This window comes from Rhipicephalus microplus, chromosome 1 (genome assembly GCF_043290135.1).
Source record: "Rhipicephalus microplus isolate Deutch F79 chromosome 1, USDA_Rmic, whole genome shotgun sequence".
NCBI lineage: Eukaryota > Metazoa > Arthropoda > Arachnida > Ixodida > Ixodidae > Rhipicephalus > Rhipicephalus microplus.
The window spans coordinates 247,449,598-247,471,953 of record NC_134700.1 but is presented as its reverse complement, the minus strand read 5'-3'; the positions used below and the strand labels follow the sequence as shown (position 1 = coordinate 247,471,953).

The 22,356-nt window shown below is 44.6% G+C and overlaps 2 protein-coding genes and 1 long non-coding RNA gene across 15 annotated transcripts in view; 2 read left to right on the top strand and 1 right to left on the bottom strand.

The window, feature by feature from the left end:
* Positions 1 to 13,565, top strand: part of LOC119164168 (sodium-coupled monocarboxylate transporter 1-like) — a 29,652-nt gene extending 16,087 nt beyond the window's left edge. Inside the window, exons 9-13 of the mRNA XM_075892498.1 lie at positions 10,750 to 10,865; positions 11,110 to 11,177; positions 11,271 to 11,357; positions 12,009 to 12,199; positions 12,947 to 13,565. Coding sequence (XP_075748613.1) covers positions 10,750 to 10,865; positions 11,110 to 11,177; positions 11,271 to 11,357; positions 12,009 to 12,199; positions 12,947 to 13,229 — 745 coding nt within the window. The 3' untranslated portion in view covers positions 13,230 to 13,565. The remainder of the gene's footprint in view (positions 1 to 10,749; positions 10,866 to 11,109; positions 11,178 to 11,270; positions 11,358 to 12,008; positions 12,200 to 12,946) is intronic.
* The window catches only part of LOC119185067 (uncharacterized), a 97,627-nt gene that overhangs the window by 65,241 nt on the left and 10,030 nt on the right, over positions 1 to 22,356 (bottom strand). The gene's annotated exons all lie outside the window — the stretch shown is intronic.
* LOC142814215 (uncharacterized) lies at positions 14,625 to 20,259 on the top strand. The gene is made up of 2 exons (XM_075892489.1): positions 14,625 to 15,131; positions 18,556 to 20,259. Exons 1-2 carry the CDS (start codon positions 14,990 to 14,992, stop codon positions 18,873 to 18,875), a joined length of 462 nt encoding a protein of 153 aa, XP_075748604.1. The 5' UTR covers positions 14,625 to 14,989; the 3' UTR covers positions 18,876 to 20,259.

Sequence of the window (22,356 nt, the reverse complement as noted above, 5' to 3'; positions counted from 1 at the left end):
CGATCTCGCTCGTCAACCTCGATCTGCCAGTACCCGCTTTTTAAATCCAAAGAGGAAAAATAGTGGGCGCGGCGTAATCTGTCTAACGAGTCGTCGATGCGTGGCAGCGGGTACACGTGCTTTTTAGTCACGCTGTTCAGCTTCCGGTAATCGACGCAAAAACGTAGCGTTCCGTCTTTCTTCTTGACTAGGACGACCGGAGAGGACCACGCACTGTTGGAAGGCTCGATGATGCCGTCGTCAAGCATTTCTCGAACTTGCGTACGAATGGCTTCTCGTTCCTTCGCTGACACACGGTAAGGCTGTTGGTGTACTGGGCGAGCGTCGTCGTAAGTGATGATTCTGTGCCTAGTGATCGAAGTCTGGCGCACCTTAGAGGAAGCAGCGAAGCATGACTTGAATTCAAGCAAGAGTTTTCGCAGTGCTGTCTGGTTCTCTGGTGTGAGGTTAGAATTAATGTCGATATTGTTTAGAGACGTATCGGCGGCCTCCACTGCGTCCGACGAGAAGCAGATGGGAACGGTACTTAATTCATCTGCAAAGGCTAACGAAGTGCCACGAAAAAGGTGTCGGTGTTCGTTGCTGAAATTTGTAACGAGCAGTTGAGATCGGCCATCACGTAGCTGTATGATACTCCTAGCCACACAAACACCTTGAGACAGCAAGTGTTCAAAATTACTTTCTGCAATCGCTTCACCATTTCGCAATCCACAGCATGTGACGTCGACAATGACACTGGCTCTTGGAGGAAGCGTTATACTTTCAGCAGAAACACGAAGAATGTCGGCACGTTGTTGGTCGTCCTGCTTGTCGATTGCTCGGTCGGCTGAGAAGGTGATGCGATTCTCTTGAAGGTCAATGACAGCTCCATACTCCTGCAGGAAGTCAACACCAAGAATAACGTCGCGTGAACATTCACGGAGCACAAGGAAACTTGCTACAAAAGTATAACCGCAGACCCGAACTCTGCTCGTGCAGGTTCCAAGCGGAGAGACGGTGTGGCCACCAGCCGTTCGAATCACAGAGCCATGCCAGGGCGTGATTACCTTCTTTAGTAGTCTGGTCATTTTCCCGCTTAGTATAGAATAGTCAGCCCCGGTATCAACTAAAGCACCTACTGCATAGCCGTCTATCAGCACCGGTATATCCAGAGAAAGCCGCACATATCGCTCAGTCGAATCCACACCCTTTACTGTTAGCGTCGATCGGAGGTCTTCAGCACGTCGACTGCCAGCGACCTCGCCTCCAAGGGTCGCTTGCGTTAGTTTTCCCGGCGGGGACTGGGGGACCGTGCGCCAGCATGGCGCTGTGGCGAAGATGAAAAGCGCCTCGGCGACGGTGAGCGCGGCTGCCGCCCAGAAGGCGGTGGCATGCGCTGTTGAGCCAGGTAGTCCTCAATGTCCCGGGGTCGCTGGCCATACCGAGGAGGCGCTGAATATACTGAAAAGCCGCGCAGCCCGAGGCGCCGGTATGGACACTGGCGGTACAAATGGTCCGCTTCACCGCAGTGGAAGCACAAAGGCCGGCGATCAGGAGTGCGCCAAACATCAGATTTCCGAGGCGAAGCACGTCTGTCGTCAAGGTAGTGTGCTGGTTGTTCCGCAAGATGCACAGGGATGGGGTAAACGAGGGGTGGGGGCGCGCGTGTGTTCTCGTAGTACCGTAGAGGCTGCGCCGACTGAAGTGAAACTGTAGGAGGTGCCTGAACAAACAGCGGGGAAGAGGAAGCTGGGCGCTTCAAGGCTTCCGCATAAGTCGCACGGTGGTAGTCAGCCGGGGCCGGTGCGGCGTTATCCAGACTCACAGGGTGACGCAGGGCATGATGCAGCTCGTCCTTGACGATACTTGCAATAGAACTCACCGTAGGTAGTGGTGGTGTGGCAGCCTTTTGCAGCTCCTCGCGTACTATAGAGCGGATGAGGTCGCGCAGACACTCGGTGTTGTTCCCAAAAGTCGTGGGAACTTGAGCAGTGGACGTGCTCACTTGCCGGTCATACAGGGTGGATCGATGCTGAAGCATCTTTTCCATCGTGACGGCTTCAGACAAAAACTCGGCGACCGTGCTCGGAGGGCTCCGTACAAGGCCAGCGAAAAGCTGCTCCTTAACTCCTCGCATCAGGTGACGCAACTTCTTTTCCTCTGTCATACCTGGATCAGCCCGTCGGAACAGGCGCGTCATATCTTCCACATATGTCATGACAGTTTCGTTGGGCATCTGGATGCGGGCCTGGATCGCTCGCTCCGCTCGTTCGTGGCGATCAGCACTTCTGTAAGTGTCCAACAGCCGGCGGCGGAATTCGGGCCACGATGTCATCTGTTCCTCGTGATTCATGTACCAGGTACGTGCTCCATCCTCCAAATAGAAGTACACACGCCGTAGTTTCGCCGCGTCGTTCCAGTCGTTCAAAGCAGCCACGCGTTCGAAGTCGACCAACCAGTCCTCGACGTCTTCGAGCTCGGTGCCATGAAACGGTGTCGGAACCTGTGGACTTTCGAGGGTGTACCGAGTCACCGGGGGGTTTCCCGTTCCTGTTAAAGTGGTTTGAACGGACGTGCTCATCATACTGGTGTGAACTGTGGGGTCAGCTTCGGGTGGCAATCCCCTGATCCTGCGGCTTGTCCGATGAACGGGAGTGTGGACTCGCACTGGGCTTGTGGTGCTGCTTCCAGGAGGGGTCTGAAACATCCGTGAGGGGCTACCCAGCACCTCCACCAATTGTCACGTCGCTCCAGGGGATGTCGACAAGGTCTATTGATGTCCGAGCAACAGGGCTCTAACCAAGCGCGTCGGTTGGGCTTGTCTTCTAGAGCGGGGGTTCACGCGCACTTCTTTCTTCTTCGTGGTGTGTGCCTTCACCTTGGCACACGACCCACTACCAGAAGCAGGTGGCAATATGCTGAACGAAGCTGCAGTAGTGATGGTGTTTCCAAATCACTGACTATAGAGAAATACAATTATGAGAACGTCAAGATTACACTGGCGAAGTACTTCCACAGTTTTTTTACTGAATTATGTGAGCAGGTTCAGTATTCCCGGCGAAAATTCTGAGCCACGTTTTCCTCTTTAACGTGCTGGGCGTTGAACATACACTACAACTCTGATTGGTAAGCAGCTTGTTTATTGGCGCAGGATATTCTGAGCTATATTTTTTTGTCGTTGAAGTGCTGAGAGCTGAACTTCAACTACAACACTGTTTGATGAACACGCTGACTATTAGCGGAGGATATTACTAGCCATGTTTCCTTTCTCAAAGTGTTATGCGTCGAACTTCAACTACAACTTCATTTGCTGAGCAGGTTTACTGTAAGCAGACTATATTCTCAGCCATGTTTTCCTCCTGAATATGCTGAACGAAGCTGCAGTAGTGATGGTGTTTCCAAATCACTGACTATAGAGAAATACAATTATGAGAACGTCAAGATTACACTGGCGAAGTACTTCCACAGTTTTTTTACTGAATTATGTGAGCAGGTTCAGTATTCCCGGCGAAAATTCTGAGCCACGTTTTCCTCTTTAATGTGCTGGGCGTTGAACATACACTACAACTCTGATTGGTAAGCAGCTTGTTTATTGGCGCAGAATATTTTGAGCCATATTTTTTTGTCGTTGAAGTGCTGAGAGCTGAACTTCAACTACAACACTGTTTGATGAACACGCTGACTATTAGCGGAGGATATTACTAGCCATGTTTCCTTTCTCAAAGTGCTATACGTCGAACTTCAACTACAACTTCATTTGCTGAGCAGGTTTACTGTAAGCAGACTATATTCTCAGCCATGTTTTCCTCCTGAATATGCTGAACGAAGCTGCAGTAGTGATGGTGTTTCCAAATCACTGACTATAGAGAAATACAATTATGAGAACGTCAAGATTACACTGGCGAAGTACTTCCACAGTTTTTTTACTGAATTATGTGAGCAGGTTCAGTATTCCCGGCGAAAATTCTGAGCCACGTTTTCCTCTTTAACGTGCTGGGCGTTGAACATACACTACAACTCTGATTGGTAAGCAGCTTGTTTATTGGCGCAGGATATTCTGAGCTATATTTTTTGTCGTTGAAGTGCTGAGAGCTGAACTTCAACTACAACACTGTTTGATGAACACGCTGACTATTAGCGGAGGATATTACTAGCCATGTTTCCTTTCTCAAAGTGTTATGCGTCGAACTTCAACTACAACTTCATTTGCTCAGCAGGTTTACTGTAAGCAGACTATATTCTCAGCCATGTTTTCCTCCTGAATATGCTGAACGAAGCTGCAGTAGTGATGGTGTTTCCAAATCACTGACTATAGAGAAATACAATTATGAGAACGTCAAGATTACACTGGCGAAGTACTTCCACAGTTTTTTTACTGAATTATGTGAGCAGGTTCAGTATTCCCGGCGAAAATTCTGAGCCACGTTTTCCTCTTTAACGTGCTGGGCGTTGAACATACACTACAACTCTGATTGGTAAGCAGCTTGTTTATTGGCGCAGAATATTTTGAGCCATATTTTTTTGTCGTTGAAGTGCTGAGAGCTGAACTTCAACCACAACACTGTTTGATGAACACGCTGACTATTAGCGGAGGATATTACTAGCCATGTTTCCTTTCTCAAAGTGCTATGCGTCGAACTTCAACTACAACTTCATTTGCTGAGCAGGTTTACTGTAAGCAGACTATATTCTCAGCCATGTTTTCCTCCTGAATATGCTGAACGAAGCTGCAGTATACTGATGGTGTTTCCAAATCACTGACTATAGAGAAATACAATTATGAGAACGTCAAGATTACACTGGCGAAGTACTTCCACAGTTTTTTTACTGAATTATGTGAGCAGGTTCAGTATTCCCGGCGAAAATTCTGAGCCACGTTTTCCTCTTTAACGTGCTGGGCGTTGAACATACACTACAACTCTGATTGGTAAGCAGCTTGTTTATTGGCGCAGGATATTCTGAGCTATATTTTTTGTCGTTGAAGTGCTGAGAGCTGATTTTCAACTACAACACTGTTTGATGAACACGTCGGCTATTAGCGAAGGATATTACTAGCCATGTTTCCTTTCTCAAAGTGCTATGCGTCGAACTTCAACTACAACTTCATTTGCTGAGCAGGTTTACTGTAAGCAGACTATATGCTCAGCCATGTTTTCCTCCTGAATATGCTGAACGAAGCTGCAGTAGTGATGGTGTTTCCAAATCACTGACTATAGAGAAATACAATTATGAGAACGTCAAGATTACACTGGCGAAGTACTTCCACAGTTTTTTTACTGAATTATGTGAGCAGAATCAGTATTCCCGGCGAAAATTCTGAGCCACGTTTTCCTCTTTAACGTGCTGGGCGTTGGGCATACACTACAACTCTGATTGGTAAGCAGCTTGTTTATTGGCGCAGAATATTTTGAGCCATATTTTTTGTCGTTGAAGTGCTGAGAGCTGAACTTCAACTACAACACTGTTTGATGAACACGCTGACTATTAGCGGAGGATATTACTAGCCATGTTTCCTTTCTCAAAGTGCTATGCGTCGAACTTCAACTACAACTTCATTTGCTGAGCAGGTTTACTGTAAGCAGGCTATATTCTCAGCCATGTTTTCCTCCTGAATATGCTGAACGAAGCTGCAGTAGTGATGGTGTTTCCAAATCACTGACTATAAAGAAATACAATTATGAGAACGTCAAGATTACACTGGCGAAGTACTTCCACAGTTTTTTTACTGAATTATGTGAGCAGGTTCAGTATTCCCGGCGAAAATTCTGAGCCACGTTTTCCTCTTTAACGTGCTGGGCGTTGAACATACACTACAACTCTGATTGGTAAGCAGCTTGTTTATTGGCGCAGAATATTTTGAGCCATATTTTTTTGTCGTTGAAGTGCTGAGAGCTGAACTTCAACTACAACACTGTTTGATGAACACGCTGACTATTAGCGGAGGATATTACTAGCCATGTTTCCTTTCTCAAAGTGCTATGCGTCGAACTTCAACTACAACTTCATTTGCTGAGCAGGTTTACTGTAAGCAGACTATATTCTCAGCCATGTTTTCCTCCTGAATATGCTGAACGAAGCTGCAGTAGTGATGGTGTTTCCAAATCACTGACTATAGAGAAATACAATTATGAGAACGTCAAGATTACACTGGCGAAGTACTTCCACAGTTTTTTTACTGAATTATGTGAGCAGGTTCAGTATTCCCGGCGAAAATTCTGAGCCACGTTTTCCTCTTTAACGTGCTGAGCGTTGAACATACACTACAACTCTGATTGTTAAGCAGCTTGTTTATTAGAGCAGGATATTCGGAGCCATTTTTTTTGCTCCTTGAAGTGCTGAGAGCTGAACCTAACTACAACACTGCTTGATGAATGAACACATTGACTATTAGCGGAGGATATTACTAGCCATGTTTTCTTTCTCAAAGTGCTATGCGTCGAACTTCCATCTACAACTCTATTTATGAGCAGGTTTACTCTAATCAGAAGATATTTTTACCCATGTTTGCCTCCTTAATATGCTAAACGAAGCCGCGGTAGAGATGATGTTTCCAAATCACTGTCGACTAAAAAGAAACACAATTATGAACGACGTCAAGATTCATCTGGCGAAGTGCTTCCACAGTTCTTTTACTCAATTTTGTGAGCAGGTTGAGTATTATCGGAGAAAATTCTGGGCCACTTTTCCCCTCCTCAACGCAGTGAGCGTTCAGCTTCTACTACAACTTGACTAGGTAAAAAGCTAGCTTATAAGCACAGGATATACGGAGCCATCTTTCTCTCCTTAAATTGTTGAGAACTGAACTTTAACTGCAAGGCTACGTGATGAACACGTTGACTATTAGCAGAGCATACCCTTATTCATGTTTCTTGTCTGAAAGTGATATGCGTCGAACTTCCAACAACAACCCTATTTGATGAGCAGGTTTATTATAAAGAGAATAAATTTTTCGCCATGTTTTCCTCCTTAATATGCTGAAGAAAGCCGTGGTAGAGATTGTGTTTCCGAAGAACAGACATTAAAGAAGCACGATTACTATCGGCATCAATTTTAATCTGGCAAAGTGCTTTCACTGATTTTTTACTCAATTTTATCACATGGTTGAGTAATAGCAGATAATTTTTGAGCCACGTTTCTCTGTTCATCGTGCTGAGCATTTAGCTTCAGCTACAACTTCTGTTCGTAAATAGCTTGCTTATTAGCACAGCATATTCGGAGCCATCTTTCTCTCCTTTAAGTGTTCAGAGCTGAACTTCAACTACAAGACTATATGATGAACACGTTGACTATTAGCAGAGTATATATTAGTCATGTTTCCCTTCTCGAAGTGCTATGCGTTTAACTTCCAACTACAACTCTATTTTATGAGCAGGTTTACTCTAAGAAGAAGCTATTTTTAGCCATGTTTTCCTCCTCAATATGTTGAGCGAAACCACGGTAGAGGTGGTGTTTCCAAATCACCGACAATAAAGAAACACAAATATGAATGACGTCAAGATTTATCTGGCGATATACTTCCACAGTTCTTCGACTCATTTTTGTGAGCAGGTTAAATATTAGCAAAGAAAAATCTGGGCCATGTTTCCCCCCTCAACGTGCTGAGCGTTCAGCTTCAACTGCACGTATGCTTTGTGAGCAGCTTGCCCATGAGCACAGGATTTTCCGAGCCTTCTTTCTTTCCTTAAAAAGCTGAGAGTTGAACATGAAGTACAACACAATTTGATGAACACGTCAGCCCTTATCAGGGGATATTCTTCGCCATTTTTCCTGTCTTGAAGTGCTATGCGTCCCGCTTTACTACAATTCTATTTGATGAGCAGGTTGAGTATAAGCAGATGATATTTTGAGCCATGTTCTCCTCCTCATTATGTTGAATGAAGCCGCACTAGATATCATGCTTCCAAAGAACAGATATTAAGGAAACACAATTATGAACGATGTGAAGAATAAGCTCTAGAAGTACTTGAACAAATTTCCGACCCCCTTTGATGAGCAGGTTGAGTATAATTGAGGAAAATGCTGAGCGATGTTTTCCTCTAAAACGTGTTCAGGCTTGAACTTCAGATACAAGTCTACTCGGTCTTCAGCTTGTCTATTAGCGCAGGATATTCTAAGCCATCTTTCCCTCATGAAAGTGCTATGCGTCGAACTTCTACCTACAACGCTATTTAATGAGGAGGCTGAGTATACCCAGAGGGTGTTTTTATCCATGTTTTCCTCCTCAGCATTCTGAGCGAGTTCTCGGAAGATATAAGGTTTACGAAGTACAGACATTAAAAAAACACAATTATGAACGCTATTGAAGAATAATCTGGTTCAGTACTTGATCAGCTTTTCGACTCGATTTGATGAGCAGGTTGAGTATCAGCGGAGAAAATTCTGAACCATGTTCCTCTCCTCAAACTGCTCAGCGCTGAAATTCAACTACAACTCTACTTGGTGAGCAGCTTGTTCATTCGCGCAGGATAATGTGAGCCATCTTTTTCTCATCAAAGAGCTGAGAGTTGGACTTGATGAACAGGTTGAATAGTCGCAAGAGATATTCTTAGCCATGGTTGTGCTATGCGTCAAACTTCTAACTACAGCGCTATTTCAGGAGCAGGCTGAGTATAAGCAGAAGATATTTTTAACCATCTTTACCTTCTCAACATGCTGAGCGAGTCCTTGGTAAAGATAAGGTTTATGAAGTACAGACAATAAAGAAACACTATTATGAACGATGTCAAGATTAATCTAGTTAAGTACTTGATGAGTTTTTCTACTCCATTTGATGAGCAGGTTGAGTATTAACGGAAAATCATTCTGAGCCAAGTTTGCCTCCTTAATGTGCTGAGCGTCGAATTTCAACTATAATTTTATCTGGTGAGCAGCTTAAATATTAGCAGAGGCGACTCTGAGCCATCTTTACATCCTCGAAGAGATGAGCGTTGAACTTCAACTACAACTCGATTTGATGAGCAGGTTGACTATTAGCAGAGAATATTGTTAGCCATGTTTCCCTCCTCAAAGTTCTAAGGGTCGCTTCCTTTGATGAGCAGGTTGTCTATTAGCAGGTGAGATTCTGAACTATGCTTCCCTCCTGAAACTGCTGAGCGGTGAATGGCAAGTACAACTGCATTTTTGAGCAGCTTTACTGTTCACAGAGAATACCCTGAGCTTTCTTTCCATTCTCAACGTGATGATCAGTGAACTGCAACTACAATGTCAGTCATGCGCACACTCATGCAGGTACACATTCCTATTACCTGTTGAGAAAATATATAAACCATCGAGGTTGGCAAGACAGGCTCCGTTGAACCCGCCTTAAGTCGTTCCCGGCCTGATTGCTCTTCCTCATTTTGCGCATAGCAGAAATACTATAACCAAATATATTTATTGTTTGAACGGCCCGTATATAGCATCTGTGACTTTAAGGCAAGACTATACTAAGGTACTGTCAGCACCATCTATGGGGTTTGCAGTAGTGAACAAAGTTCTCGCAGAGTTTCTTATGCATTCGCTTATAGTCGGTGACAAGCTAAAAATATAAAAAGGGAAATGTACCACTTTCTATTCTGGATATGTGTGTCCATTACACCTGCCCTTTGCTGTGACGCAATGATTAGGACGAAGCATGCTGCAGTGAAATATTCAACTCTTATCCACACGTACTCAGCATCATTCTTGGCGGTCAATATTCGATGCAGTTGAAGTTTGTGATTGAGCGGCGTTAGTTGTGCACCCAAGTGGCAACAGCTTGGAGTGTCTTGCAACGTTTTATCGCGTTCCGTCATTTCCGCAGCACGCAGGGAACACAAAGGAAGCATTGAAATTAAGGACAATGCAGCTTTGTGGGCGGAGCCTATATTCATTCTTAGACAGACGCCTCCTATAGACGACTCGAAGGCGAAACGCACTCGGTGTGGCTATTAACTGTGCTTTCTTTTTTGACGTGCTATGTTCGTCAACGTTCACTAATTAATTTCTATTTGGTAATTTATTCTCATTGATTAACTTTCACGAATTGCCCTAATTAGATTCCCCATCTTTCTAGTTACTTAGTTGATTGGTACGTGGTCATCTATCACAAATCCATCATTACATTACTGCTCAACGTTTTTATGATCACATATACGTACAGTCACTCTAATTGCATTACTCCTCTAGACGTCCTGCGATCTTTCTCGATCTCTGACGCCGGCTATACGTTCAAACTCTCGATCGCATGAATCTTGCTTTCTCTGAATAAAGCCAAATCATTCTAGGTATACACACGGTATAAGCAACCCCCTTCCCCCTTATCTCGGATGTGAAAGGACCGTGGGACGCCTCCCGCTGGGTGCTCCCGGGAGGACAACTAAGGTTGTAAAGGGTGATATGAGATGGGTAAATTTTGAGGCGAGGGAAGTTCAGAGCAATATTAAGTTCAGAGAAAGGCTAGGGAATCTGAAAAGTAGTAGCGGGGCAGGAGTGTTCCGTTGCTTGTATGAGAAGAGGGTTGAACGACAGTGAAGAAAATTAATTAGATAATGACCGAGTACCCCCAATGTTGCATTCAAGAAACTGTTTATTACCCAATTTCACTCTAAAAAGCCGTGGATCAATAGCAGGTCATTGTGGGAAGCACGTCATCCCTCAAGTTTTTTTTTTTCATATTCGTATCCCTGGCGGAGCTTTTGTGTTAGGCAGGACCAACGAAAGGGGGATGGGGGGAGGTGTGCTTCACTAGTGGAGAACCCTGCACACTTGCGTATCAACAATAGCACCGATCTTCATTTCTTTTCTGTGCAGCACCGTCTCCTCGGGAGTCAACTCGTTGGCGGCTGTTACCCTCGAGGACGTCGTCAAACGCTACATCGTGCAAGACATGAGCGATCGCTCGTCCACTACGCTGACCAGGATACTAGGTGCGGATTCCGATACTTCACTGTGGTGCGCATGCTGCGTTAGCACAAAATGCAAGTCGTGGCAAATCCGTAACATGCGCCGTATGAAATGTACATCAAATTCACCATGCTCACATTGAGGTTTTGTAACTAAAGTCCGTTTCATTTGTAGAGAAATTGCGAGCGAGCCAATGCTTTGCAGCAAAAAAAATGGCCATATAATCTGTTATGGTTACGAACTTTCTTCTCACTCTTTATTGTGCAGCGCTAACATTTGGGTGCACCGCCATTGCGCTCGTTTACGTCGCGCAGAACATGGGCAACGTCTTGCAGGTGAGATATTGGGCAACAGCTGTCCCACAAAGCGTTACTGCTACATTTCGCCTGTCCCTTTTTTTGCCTAAGAAACCTTGATGCCCATTTCAGGCAGCGCTGGCAATCTTTGGCATCGTGGGAGGACCGCTACTGGGAGTTTTCACCCTCGGCTTATTTTTTCCCTTTGCCAATAGCATTGTGAGTCTCTAGCACTTTTGGAGCAATTTTGAACTGACTAGTATAACGTCACAAGAACAAAGAAGAACTTATAATTAACTATACATTGTTTGTAACCTCACCATTTACATTGCACGTAAACAAATTACGACTGCCATGAAAATGGACAAAAAGCGTGCAGTCCGTCTGACCGTCGCTCGTAGCACTTCGTAATTTTTGAGATTTCTGTTTTCTTAATTTCATCCGACACTCAAAATAAATCACAGTGTATGAGTACCAGCTTACATATAGCTTGTTAGAGAAATTACACTGTCGAGCATCGGGGATGAGTGGATGAAACGGCGCACTTGGGTGCAGCGGTGCGATCCGTAGAACTTGCTTTTAAGTGCCGTAAATATTGGAGGACGCTTGAGGTTCGTCTTCAATAGTAGATAAGGATAGCGCAATCGGGCCTCCTTTGTGCGCCTCGCCATCTGACCTGCCAGCCTGCTTCTGTTTCTCGGTGCGTGCATCAACCGTGCCGTGAGGAATTCTCGATTTTCCGGTCAGTGATAAGTTTTTTTTTTTCGCTCACAACCAACGACGCCGACGCCGTCAATTTCTGCGAAATGAGCTCTTTAATGCGATAATTTGCGTGCACGCTTATCGCGCCTCGTCTTGTAATTCACGCAGGGGGCCGGTGTGGGCATAATGACGTCCATGGTGGTGACCTTCTGGATTGGCCTGGGCGCATTTTACTACAAGCCCGCGAAACGGCTGGCTAGGCGCTCGGTAATGGGATGCCTGCAGGAGTACATCAACGCGACGCACCAGAACCCCGCCAACGTGACCTTCCCGGTTATCGCCGATCCTGATGTCGCCAAGTGAGCAGAGGGCGCTACTGACTTGAATGGAGTATTGATTGAATTGGGTATTGAGAGTAGAGAACGCGCAACTTGTATGGAACGGCTCAAAACCGATTTAAGTAGCAATTCATATTAGCGAAAGGCTAGCAGGACCGTTAAGGAACGCACAAACGCCGTCTATCAATACAAAAAAAAAACGGCAGCGCTAAAAAAAACAAAAAACAAGGAGAGATACAACACAGCGGCAGCGTCGTGTCTCGCCTTGCACATGTCTACTTTAGGCGCTGTTGTACTTTCATAATAAATTACCACCAGCTAGCTCAAGTTTTCTTTCTATATAGTGCTGCCTATCAAATATCCGCAGACATTTGTCTTTAGTGCAAGAATACGCTTTTTTTTTCGTATTCTTCGCACAACCTTTCACGTATGTATCTATAGAAAAAAGTAAGAAAAAACAGCTAAGCTCTCCCATTGTTACCTTTATTTAGCTTATTTATGTCCAATATTTAGATGCAAACGGCCGACAAAGAATTAGGAAAATGCCATAACCACGTAAGACTGTCTTATTTGATGTTTTTAATATTATTGCTCTTATATATAAGGACGCCGCGGAGTCCCTTGCATGCGTAGCATGCCCCAGTAAGATTTTCCCAAGAAAAACTGTATTACACAATCTCATGGATCCAACTTTTTTTAGCGGTAGCTAAACTGGGATAAACACACGGGACTTCGTGATTGTTATTGCGGCTTTTTTTTTTCTCGTAGCAAGGACATATTCTACCCCTACCGGATCTCGTATGTCTGGTACAGCATGATTGCCTGCATGCTGGTCGTCTTCGTCGGCATCGCCGTTAGCCTCATAACCGGTAAGTTGTCCCAAACGGGGAGCTCTTCGGTTATTACTCGAGGAGATACGCTTTGCATGTTTTACATGAAGGTCAACAGCGGCACAGCTGGTGACAAATGTAACCGGCGCGACAATCAACGGCCGCTGGTGACTACACTACTTTTTACTTCATATAATAAACTGAGAATGCAGATATACTAAATGGCAAGACAAAAGCAGTGAGACAGGTTTGAAAAATAAGTGAACAACAAAGCACGCCAGATTTCCTTGGTAATGATTCATAGTGCCGTTCTTGGCTGTCAGTTAATAACGCAGAAAATCCGCAAATGTGTGCCAAACTGTATTAGCGTCTTGAATTGGGCTGGTTCTTTCTTCTTTACTTCTTTTGTGTGCTGAAAATTGCTAAAATTATTTGAATATGCAGCTTAGATGTAAGTTTCAAACAGCATTTTAATATTATAAATTTTTGTTGCGTGATCACTCTTGAGTTCCAGCCTCTCGTAATGACAGGGTTGAACGCTAGGTATTGGCTGAGCATTCCGTGCACTGTCCCACGACAGTTAAGAACAGCCTACAAAGCTGCACACGACGCAAAAACGTCGCGAATGTAGTTGAACAAAGCGGAAATGTCCTTAGATTCTTGGAGCGAAACCTGGTCGCGACTGTACAATCCTACCCGACGACTACGATTTAGTCAAGCAATTCGTTTAATTAAGGATATCACGAAATTAGTAGAGGATAATGAGCATCCAATAGAATTGAATAAACGCAACGAACATTGATTCATATATTTAATAAACGTGTTTAGCCAAGATTGGCTTTTTTTCCAGGACCCTATGATCCGACGAAAGTGGACCCGAGGTCCATTCATCCGATTTATAATTGGATCGTCAAAAAGCTGACGACACCGCCTAGGAGAGAAAAGTTAATGGTCAGAAGTGAGGCAAGTGTCACATTTATTTTTATCTTCATAGAGAAAATATGATGATAGTTTTAATTGACGACTTTCCAATAGCGAATATAAGTTTTATATACTAAAGATCACATGTGACATATCTAAGTATCCGCTGTTTTTCACTTGATTAGATTCACAACAGGTCGACCATGCACCGGACATGCACCTGTCGTTATTAGACTACTTTTAGATGTCCACTGCAAGACGAAGGCCTCTCCCAATGATCTCATTTTTGCCTAGTATCGCGCGAGCTATTTTTCTATATTTTCTTTCCCTTCGAGCTTGTTCATTCTTTTTATCACTTCATCTAACTCGCTGCTGACGTCTTCTTTTCCTTCCCCTGGTCTCCACTGTGTAGCGGTAACTTGACAACTGGTTCTCCATTCTACGCATTACGTGGACGGAGGGTAGGATCCAGCCACTCATACAAGAAGGGGGGGGGGGGGTCGTTTGAAGCAAAATTGAAGAGGGGGTTCCGACTTTTTATTTTAATAGTTACTATCATTAGACGAACCTTATAACAACATATATGCTGCCTATTCGAGCTCGCAGTGGTCCCTCTTATTTCTCCTAATCTATGATAAGAGGTGGACTACAAGCATTCAAGGCAAGCAGGGAGGGAGGGGTGGGGGGAGGGGGGGGCGCCGACACGGGATCTGGGGGCAATCATCCCTACCGTACCACCTATGCATGCGTGCATGGCTGCCCCACGGTCACTTCTTTCGCTTAGTATTAACTAAATGTGAGTAGCACCCCATTTCCCCAGTCCTTCGATTTTACGCGACCCATTGTCCGTTCAATTGCGTTCTGCATGGTCCTTCACTTTTCCAAGAGTTTCTTTTTGTTGTTATTATTGTTAATGGGTTTTTTTTCTGTATTCACCTAGTTTCACACTCATATTAGCACATAAAATATTGACGGCCGCAAAACTTGGTGCGGTTTGAAATTTTAAACTGTATCCGGGTGCTAACATTTGCGTCAATAGGAAGAATACGACTGGGACCGCATGTTTGAGCTGGGCCGAAGGAGAACGGGCGCCGATCACGTGGAATCGGGACAGTTAAACGCTGGCTACGTGGCTCAAGAGGCGGCGCCATCGAAGGACCAGACAAAGGCACCCACTAACTGGACCATCGGGGAAGCTCCGGGTATGCTGAAACTTTTCCACGTTTTTTTACCAGCACCATTAGTTAAATAAGATCGTCTGAGATCATTTCAATCTTGAGGAAATCAGCACGAAAATAGACGTATACAGAAGGCAGGAAAAACGGATATATTGCTAACCACAGAAGTCGCAAGTAATTAAATCAAAGACCTTCTTTTTGTCATATCAATATATTACATATTTTGTTTAGTTCGCGCTGCTTACTTTGCGAACAGGTAATCTGTAGCAGACGCCATCGGGAACGCACGTGGATCTCTATATATAAACTGGAGAACTAGGGGACCATTGTTAACATAGATATTTCGAACAGAATGCAATATTAACACTATAAGGTTGATGCCTTCGTGTAGTCCAATAACCCCGATCGGGAAGCATCATTTGTTCAGCGGATATAGTAGCGATTGAAAGCTAAACGTTATCACCAACCAGCCGAAATTTAATCTTCAACTTGTTCATCGTTTTCTTCATTCGGTTCTATCCCTAAATGAAATTTCTTATTTCGCGCGCGCTGCAACATTAAACTCAATTTTTAAAAATTACCCAGTGTGACCGACGAATATAAAGAAATGGACGAAGTTCAACACAAAGTTGCTGCAATATCAACTTTTGTTACACGGTGCGCATGCTGTTCGCATAGACCAATCATCGTTCTGAATGAATAAATGCATTTTAAAGCTTGTTATTTTAATAGTCCTCCCATCCTTTCCTACGTGAACAACGTGCCGTGGGACCTCCTCCTTACCATGTGCGGGAAAAAAAATAAGTCTCATGGATCCTCCATGTCTCAGGCTTACATCACGGTCCACCTTGCTTGCCTTTTTTATTATCTGTGAACGCAGGGACAGAAAAAGTAACTTACTCTTGGCATTAAAAGGAGGACGATGTCAGTGTAACAGCAACGCAGCCAATGTCCTCCGCGGTTAGACAATTGCGCGCTCAAGGTATCTTCCGATATATACATGCCTGAGATTTTATAATGAGTTACCGCGATACACCTACACCCTGTACTGGTGCGCTTCTCCAGAATGTAGTGGAGAGAAATTTGAATAGAGAAGGATGTCAAATACAGGCGGATTAACTATAGCTTGAATGCTCTAGCCACTCGTATGGCGTACTAATATAATTTATGGTGCCCCGAGGTGCAATAAAACCTACGAAATATCTGGTAATAATGTTCACTAAAAGAAGAGAACACGCCGTAGCGTTGGATATCGTACTTCAAGACATCGCGATTATTTCAATATCAGTTAAAGCTTATCTGAAAATTATATAAATTAGGACATAGCAGTTGTTTCAATGGCTCGGATCAATTTAAGCTTGTGCATAGCATAACAGTGGTGTAGCCAGGGGGCGGCACACCGGACCGGTACCCCCCTCGCGAATATTTATTTTTTTTCGCCATGGCAGATAGAGCAAAAAATGCCCATTTCAAGTGAATGCCTCCCTCTGAAACTAAGCAGGTACCGCCCCACCCAAAAAAAAAAAAATTCTGCTAACGCCCCTGTGACATAAGAATCATGTATACGCAACTTGCGGGACATATCTAACACATCCCACTAGAAGAACAAATTTCGATATGCATGGCTGTTACGACAGTTAGAATGAGAGTGACGCATTTCGCATGGTTGGTGTTGACTTACAATGCATGCAGAGCTGAAAACAAGTATAATAATTTGGTAGATGAATATATATCGCTAATTTGAATATCTATCCCGAGCCCATACCTTTGTCACCGCGATGATTCCGGACGATAACTATGGGTGCACATTACCGGTAGCGGAAGTTAGTTTCAACTTGCTTATAGGTCACAACTGATCGAAAATGACCGCCATGAACACAAGTTAATAGACTTCGCATCAAAGCCTTCTGAACATTCAAAAGACATACGGTTCCCTGCCATACTTCACTAGCGCGTTCAAACTATGCACCCCAGTTGTTACTGTATTGCCTGCCCAATATACCAGTTCAAACAGATAAAAGTTTACGTATAGTGAAAATTTAATGTTAAATATCCTGTTTTTTTATGTAAATATGACATTTCGAGAGATGTTACGCTTGGTTTAACTGTGACGTAAATCATTTGTGCGACTCCATTTATGCATGTGGCCGCTTTTGTGCGAATGGAATCTCGGGAAAAAGGAGGAGGGCTCGTGAAACTGGAGATACGAAGATTGGTTCCTGCAGCTGTCCTCACCGTAAAAAAATACATCCCGTTGCGTACCAAATATTCAATCGTAAATGATCGCCGTGCTGTGCAGTGTTGCCGATGGCGGCTACTTTATGCTCATAAGTAGTGGTATACTTTTCGGCCCATTACATCCAGTTTGCGCTATGGCTATTTTCTTGCTACTTTTAAGCTTCTAATCTGCCGCACCAAGTAGGCATTTTTCTCGCTTTTGGAGGCAAAATATATTGTTTTTTGTTACTTCTGTCGGTTCACCCGACGCGCAAGCGCGCCCTCTACCCACAAGCAGGGAGGTGCGCATCGAGATGCAAGGCACACTTGGAAATACGAAGAGACGAAGTTGCATGCATGTTGGCAAAACGCGCGGTCAGCGCGCTGCTCGAGCTGCCCGCCTTCAATGTTGATGATGTGCGCTAATTATTATCGAGTAATCTGACGCGCAACCAATGTTCGCGAGTAAACTTGAGAAAACAGAGATCCACAACAAAACGGAGTTTGCCTGTTTCATGATCTACAGTTGAACTTGTATTATGCAAACATATAGTAATCCCATTGGCCGGCAGCATCAAGAAGGATCTGTTTTAGCGTTCAATGTTCCTACTGACTTACTGGCTGAAATATTCGAACATGACATTGCGTCTAGCAAGAACCCTGACCTTTTTTGTGCATAAACTATGCGCACGCGTAACGAATTTATGATAATTCATTCATTAAGCTTATTTGCAACTAATCGGTAGCTTTGTATGGCATCACTTATCCGATACATGCTATTTGCTGATCAATAATAAAGAACGCTCATAACACTTCTGTAGTGGTTGACTACAAATTAGGCGATATTAAGTAAGATGGATACCTTGGCTGCTTTCGGCATGATTTTTCGCTCTTCCCTAAATTCATCCAACAGCAACCCTGGTGCTGTATCACGCAGGATTACACGACATCACACAAATGTCATTATATATTGCAGTTTTTGTCACCTTTTTTTTTTTTGAGACCGAGTACTGATAACTCTTCAAAAGCAGCTCTGCAAAAGTGGAACAGACAAGCGACGAAATTGCGCCTACAAAGCAAACCTACAAGCTGTGTACAGATGCGCATCGTCTCTGTGGTTTCCTGCATGCCTGTACATGTTCTTTGTTCAGGTGCTTTCGAAGCGCAACAATATTTACAAGTATCATCAACGCAAGTTTCAATCAGCGAGTACTGGTTCTTGCTCTTTCAGCTCCAGGCTCGGCTTCCGTTCCCCCAGCAACTATGAGGAGAGTGAGTGTAAGTGAACCCGCGTTCTATCCACTACGCCAGCCGTCGGGAATCAAGCCCTCATCTCCGGCGCCATCAGAGCCCTTCGATGTGACGTCCTCAAAGGCCGCGTCACCGTCTGTCCATACGGGAGCCCTCAGCGTGCCGCACGAAACGAAGCCTGAATCGGACACGATGGACCCGCCACTTCGAACAAACCCGCCACAAGAGGCGCCTGCGACGGCGCCTACTGACGGCGTTCGAGAAAGCAGTGGGACAGATGGACCAACGTCGGCAAATTAGACCACACATTGGCACACTTAGACAAGGACAGCTGTCAGGTGTGCCACACTGCGATTGCGTTGTAAATAAATTCGCGTGAAACCCCCACCGAAAATTAAGTCCCGGACATTTCGCTTTTGAGGCTACAAATTTACGTAGCGGCTGGACGTGACAAACGGTAACGCTTCGCCAATGGTTTGCGCAAAAGGGGAACTGCGGCGAGGCGCCCCCCCCCCTTTCCCTCCTCCGCTCCTATAGTCTTCGAATTGTGCCGCCATTGTTTATTGTGCAGATTTTAAGGTCATGCAGGTTTAAAGACGGCCAAGAGGCATTTGAAGAACTCTTTTCAGATTTTCTACCAAGCGTACATTTCTAAATTCCATAGGTTTTACAGATTTTGCCTATGTGATTTTCGATAAAATTCCTGAAGTGAAGCTTTTTTTATTTTTTTTGTCAAGACAGGATAACACTATCACAAGATAAAGCCACATTCTGGTAATCACATTAAAAAATAAACCTGATTTATTCTCATTAGAATATTTACCCCGATACAGCCAAGTCAGAAAAACGGGAAAGCTACGTCGTAATATTAAAAATTCGTTAACTGAACGTAATTTCATACAAAGTATACGTGCCGAAGGATTCAGTATTACACTGATAATGCAGCGAGAACTCAACCAATGCTTTTCTTTTTCGTCACACGAAAATAAAAACGATTTTCTGAATATTTATTCATGCAATTGTATCTGTTCGCGTATTCATATACATGCAAACTAGAAAAAATTCTTCGGGGGTTTGAACCTCCCAAACCTACCCTCCCCCACTTGCCTAGCTGTGCCAGTGATTGCAGCCCACCACTACAAAAAAAAAAAAACATGGCCGCTGCAACAAGCGAAGTGATGTGCCTGATCTTCAACAGAAACTTTGCGACCAGAGCACAACAAATACAAAAGTATGAGCCGTCTGCAAATTCCCTCTCTCGGTCGGTTTCGCTCATCGATCAAGGCTAGCCGATCGAGTCGCCCGCGCTGCTTAGCAAGAACAAGAACTCGGTTCCGTCGCGTCCTGGCGAGCGGCCTTCTGCGAAAGCTGGGTGAGCACTCGGGGGTTTCGTCTAAGGGTCGGGCGGATCTAAATAATAGAGGTTGTTAGACCAATTACAGTTGGTTTTGATAGCTGAGCTGATGACAATCAATTCTCCAAAAGGTGGCCAGGGGCGGCCTCCGCCTTGGTCGGCCTCTCTTCCACCTGATCAAATGCCACTTGAAGCATCCTTTCGTGGCGGTGTAAACAGTATTCCTGTAGCTATAGTGCCCCTTCATGGAGGATTCATTCGGCTTACCGACCCGAAAGCGGTACAAGCTGAGCTCCAGTCGGCCACGCACCACTACCTTCACATCACTGATGTTGGGCAGTTTGGCAAAGGTTGGATAATTTGTAGATCGCTTACCAAGCTTATGTGCATGATCTTCTGAAATGCTCGACATTTGAATCGATGAAAGTGAATGCTTTCATCCCGCCACACCTTGCATGCACCAAGGGGATTGTTCGCGGCGTAGATAATAGCGTAAGCCCAGAAGAGACGCTCGAGAAGCTTTCCGCCGCTGGTTCGATAGCTATATACCGATGCAACAGAACAGTCGATAAACAACGGGTCCCCACTGAGTCGGTGATAGCCACATTTGCCGGTATGTCATGCCCTTCGGATATCAAAGTGTGTCCTTTGATTTTTAGAGTAGACCCGCTTGCCTCACGTTCATTACGATGTCGCAACTGCTGGCGCTATGGCCATAGTATGGGAGGTTGCAAATCTGCTTTGCGTTGTTGTTCTTATGGTGAAGGTCACTCCCCGGACGACTGCTCTGCTCAAATACTCAAGTGCTGCTTTTGTGGAGGTACACACAAGGCTGATAACCCTACATGCTCGGCTAGAAACCAAGAGATACAAGTCTTTGAGATAATGGACAAAAGGCGATGTCCACGCAGGGTGGCTATTTCGGCGATGAAAATAAGAGAACATGGTTATGCTAGCGTAACTGCACGTAACCAAGCAATGATTGAGGCGAACATTTCGCAAGTGATCCCAGAATCGGTCGAGAGAGCTATGGCGAAACTGGTAGAACGTGTCGTAGAGACTGTGTCCGAATGCCTTAATGGGTTATTAGCGTCACAACTGGGGCTATTGCCACAAGTGGGTAGTGTTCCGACAGTGGGTCACAGCCAAGGAAGAGTTCCCTAACAAGTAGACGATGTTGAGACGATGCCCCCGAATGAGGGCCCTAGTGCCAGCTTGTCTGCAAAGAGTGGTAGCTCTTCAGACTCAAAAAATATAGCATGCAGATTTACAGGAATGTGCAAGCATGGATGTTGACCCGCATTCAGAGAAACTAAGGGGGCCTCCGCTAAAAGTTTCCGATACCTTTACTAACTATCAATCAAAAAAGTTCTACCTCAGGTCGAGGGTATACAGCTAACATTTTGGAGGAGGCTGTAGCCTCTACGGTGCTTTTGTCACCGGAAGATAGATGAGAGTGCTGCAGTGGAACTGTCGATCCGTATTTGCTGCTGCTACTGATCTCAACGTTTTAATTTCTCGGATCCATCCAGATGTTATCATATTACAACAAACTCGGTTATCTCCAAATAATTTTTTTAGTCTGCGTAATTACCGACCATTTTTGGTTAAATTGTCCATCCAGAGGAGGTGGTTTACTCACTCTTCTGTATAATAAGTTCTACCATAAAGAAAGGCTATGCTTTAAACTAATGTCTACAGAAAGTGAAATATTATCAGTAGAAGTAACTCTTCCAGGAGGTCTCAAATTTTCTCTGGTTAACGCATTTTTTTCCTTTGGGTGTGCTAAACACTCAGTCACTAGATTCAGTTCTTCTAAACTGTGGAAAAAAGGTTGTGCTAGCTGGAGATTTCAACTCTCATCATATATCATGGGGATTTAGAACGGACCAGAATGGAAAACGTCTATGGGACTGGGCGGCATTGAACAATTTCACCTGTCACAGCAACGGATCATTAACATTTCTACGGGGCCAGTCCCGATCGGTGCTAGATCTTACGTTTTCGGGTCCAGGACTTTCGGTGTTGTCCTGGGAGACGGTTGACACTGGTTCGATTAGCGACCACATTCCCGTGATATTTGAGATCCACGGGTCACAGTATAATGAACAGTGTCTTGTCCGTTCGATTATTGACCAAAATGAATTTGCTGGCACTTTTTACATCTTTGGCTGAAAATCCAAGCAGCGCAGGTAATGTTTGCAATATTCTTGACTCTGCTCGTAAGAGGTCGGAGTTCAAGATACAAGGAAGGAAAGACCCTACAGATAATAATTGGTGAAATGACGACTGCTCAAGGGACTACAAACGCCGAAAAGCAGCGTGGAAGCAAATCGTGCACAATCAGTCTCCTAGTAACTGGAACTACAAGTTTATTGCAGCGAGTATCAAGCGTACTGGCGCGAAAGCAAATGCTGACGTTCGCCA

Bases quoted from the DNA above. Each gene is read 5' to 3' on its own strand.
- LOC142814215 (XM_075892489.1), top strand. From the start codon at position 14,990: ATGTTTGAGCTGGGCCGAAGGAGAACGGGCGCCGATCACGTGGAATCG. The intron at 15,132-18,555 runs GTATGCTGAAAC...TTGCTCTTTCAG, and splicing joins GACCATCGGGGAAGCTCCGG to CTCCAGGCTCGGCTTCCGTT.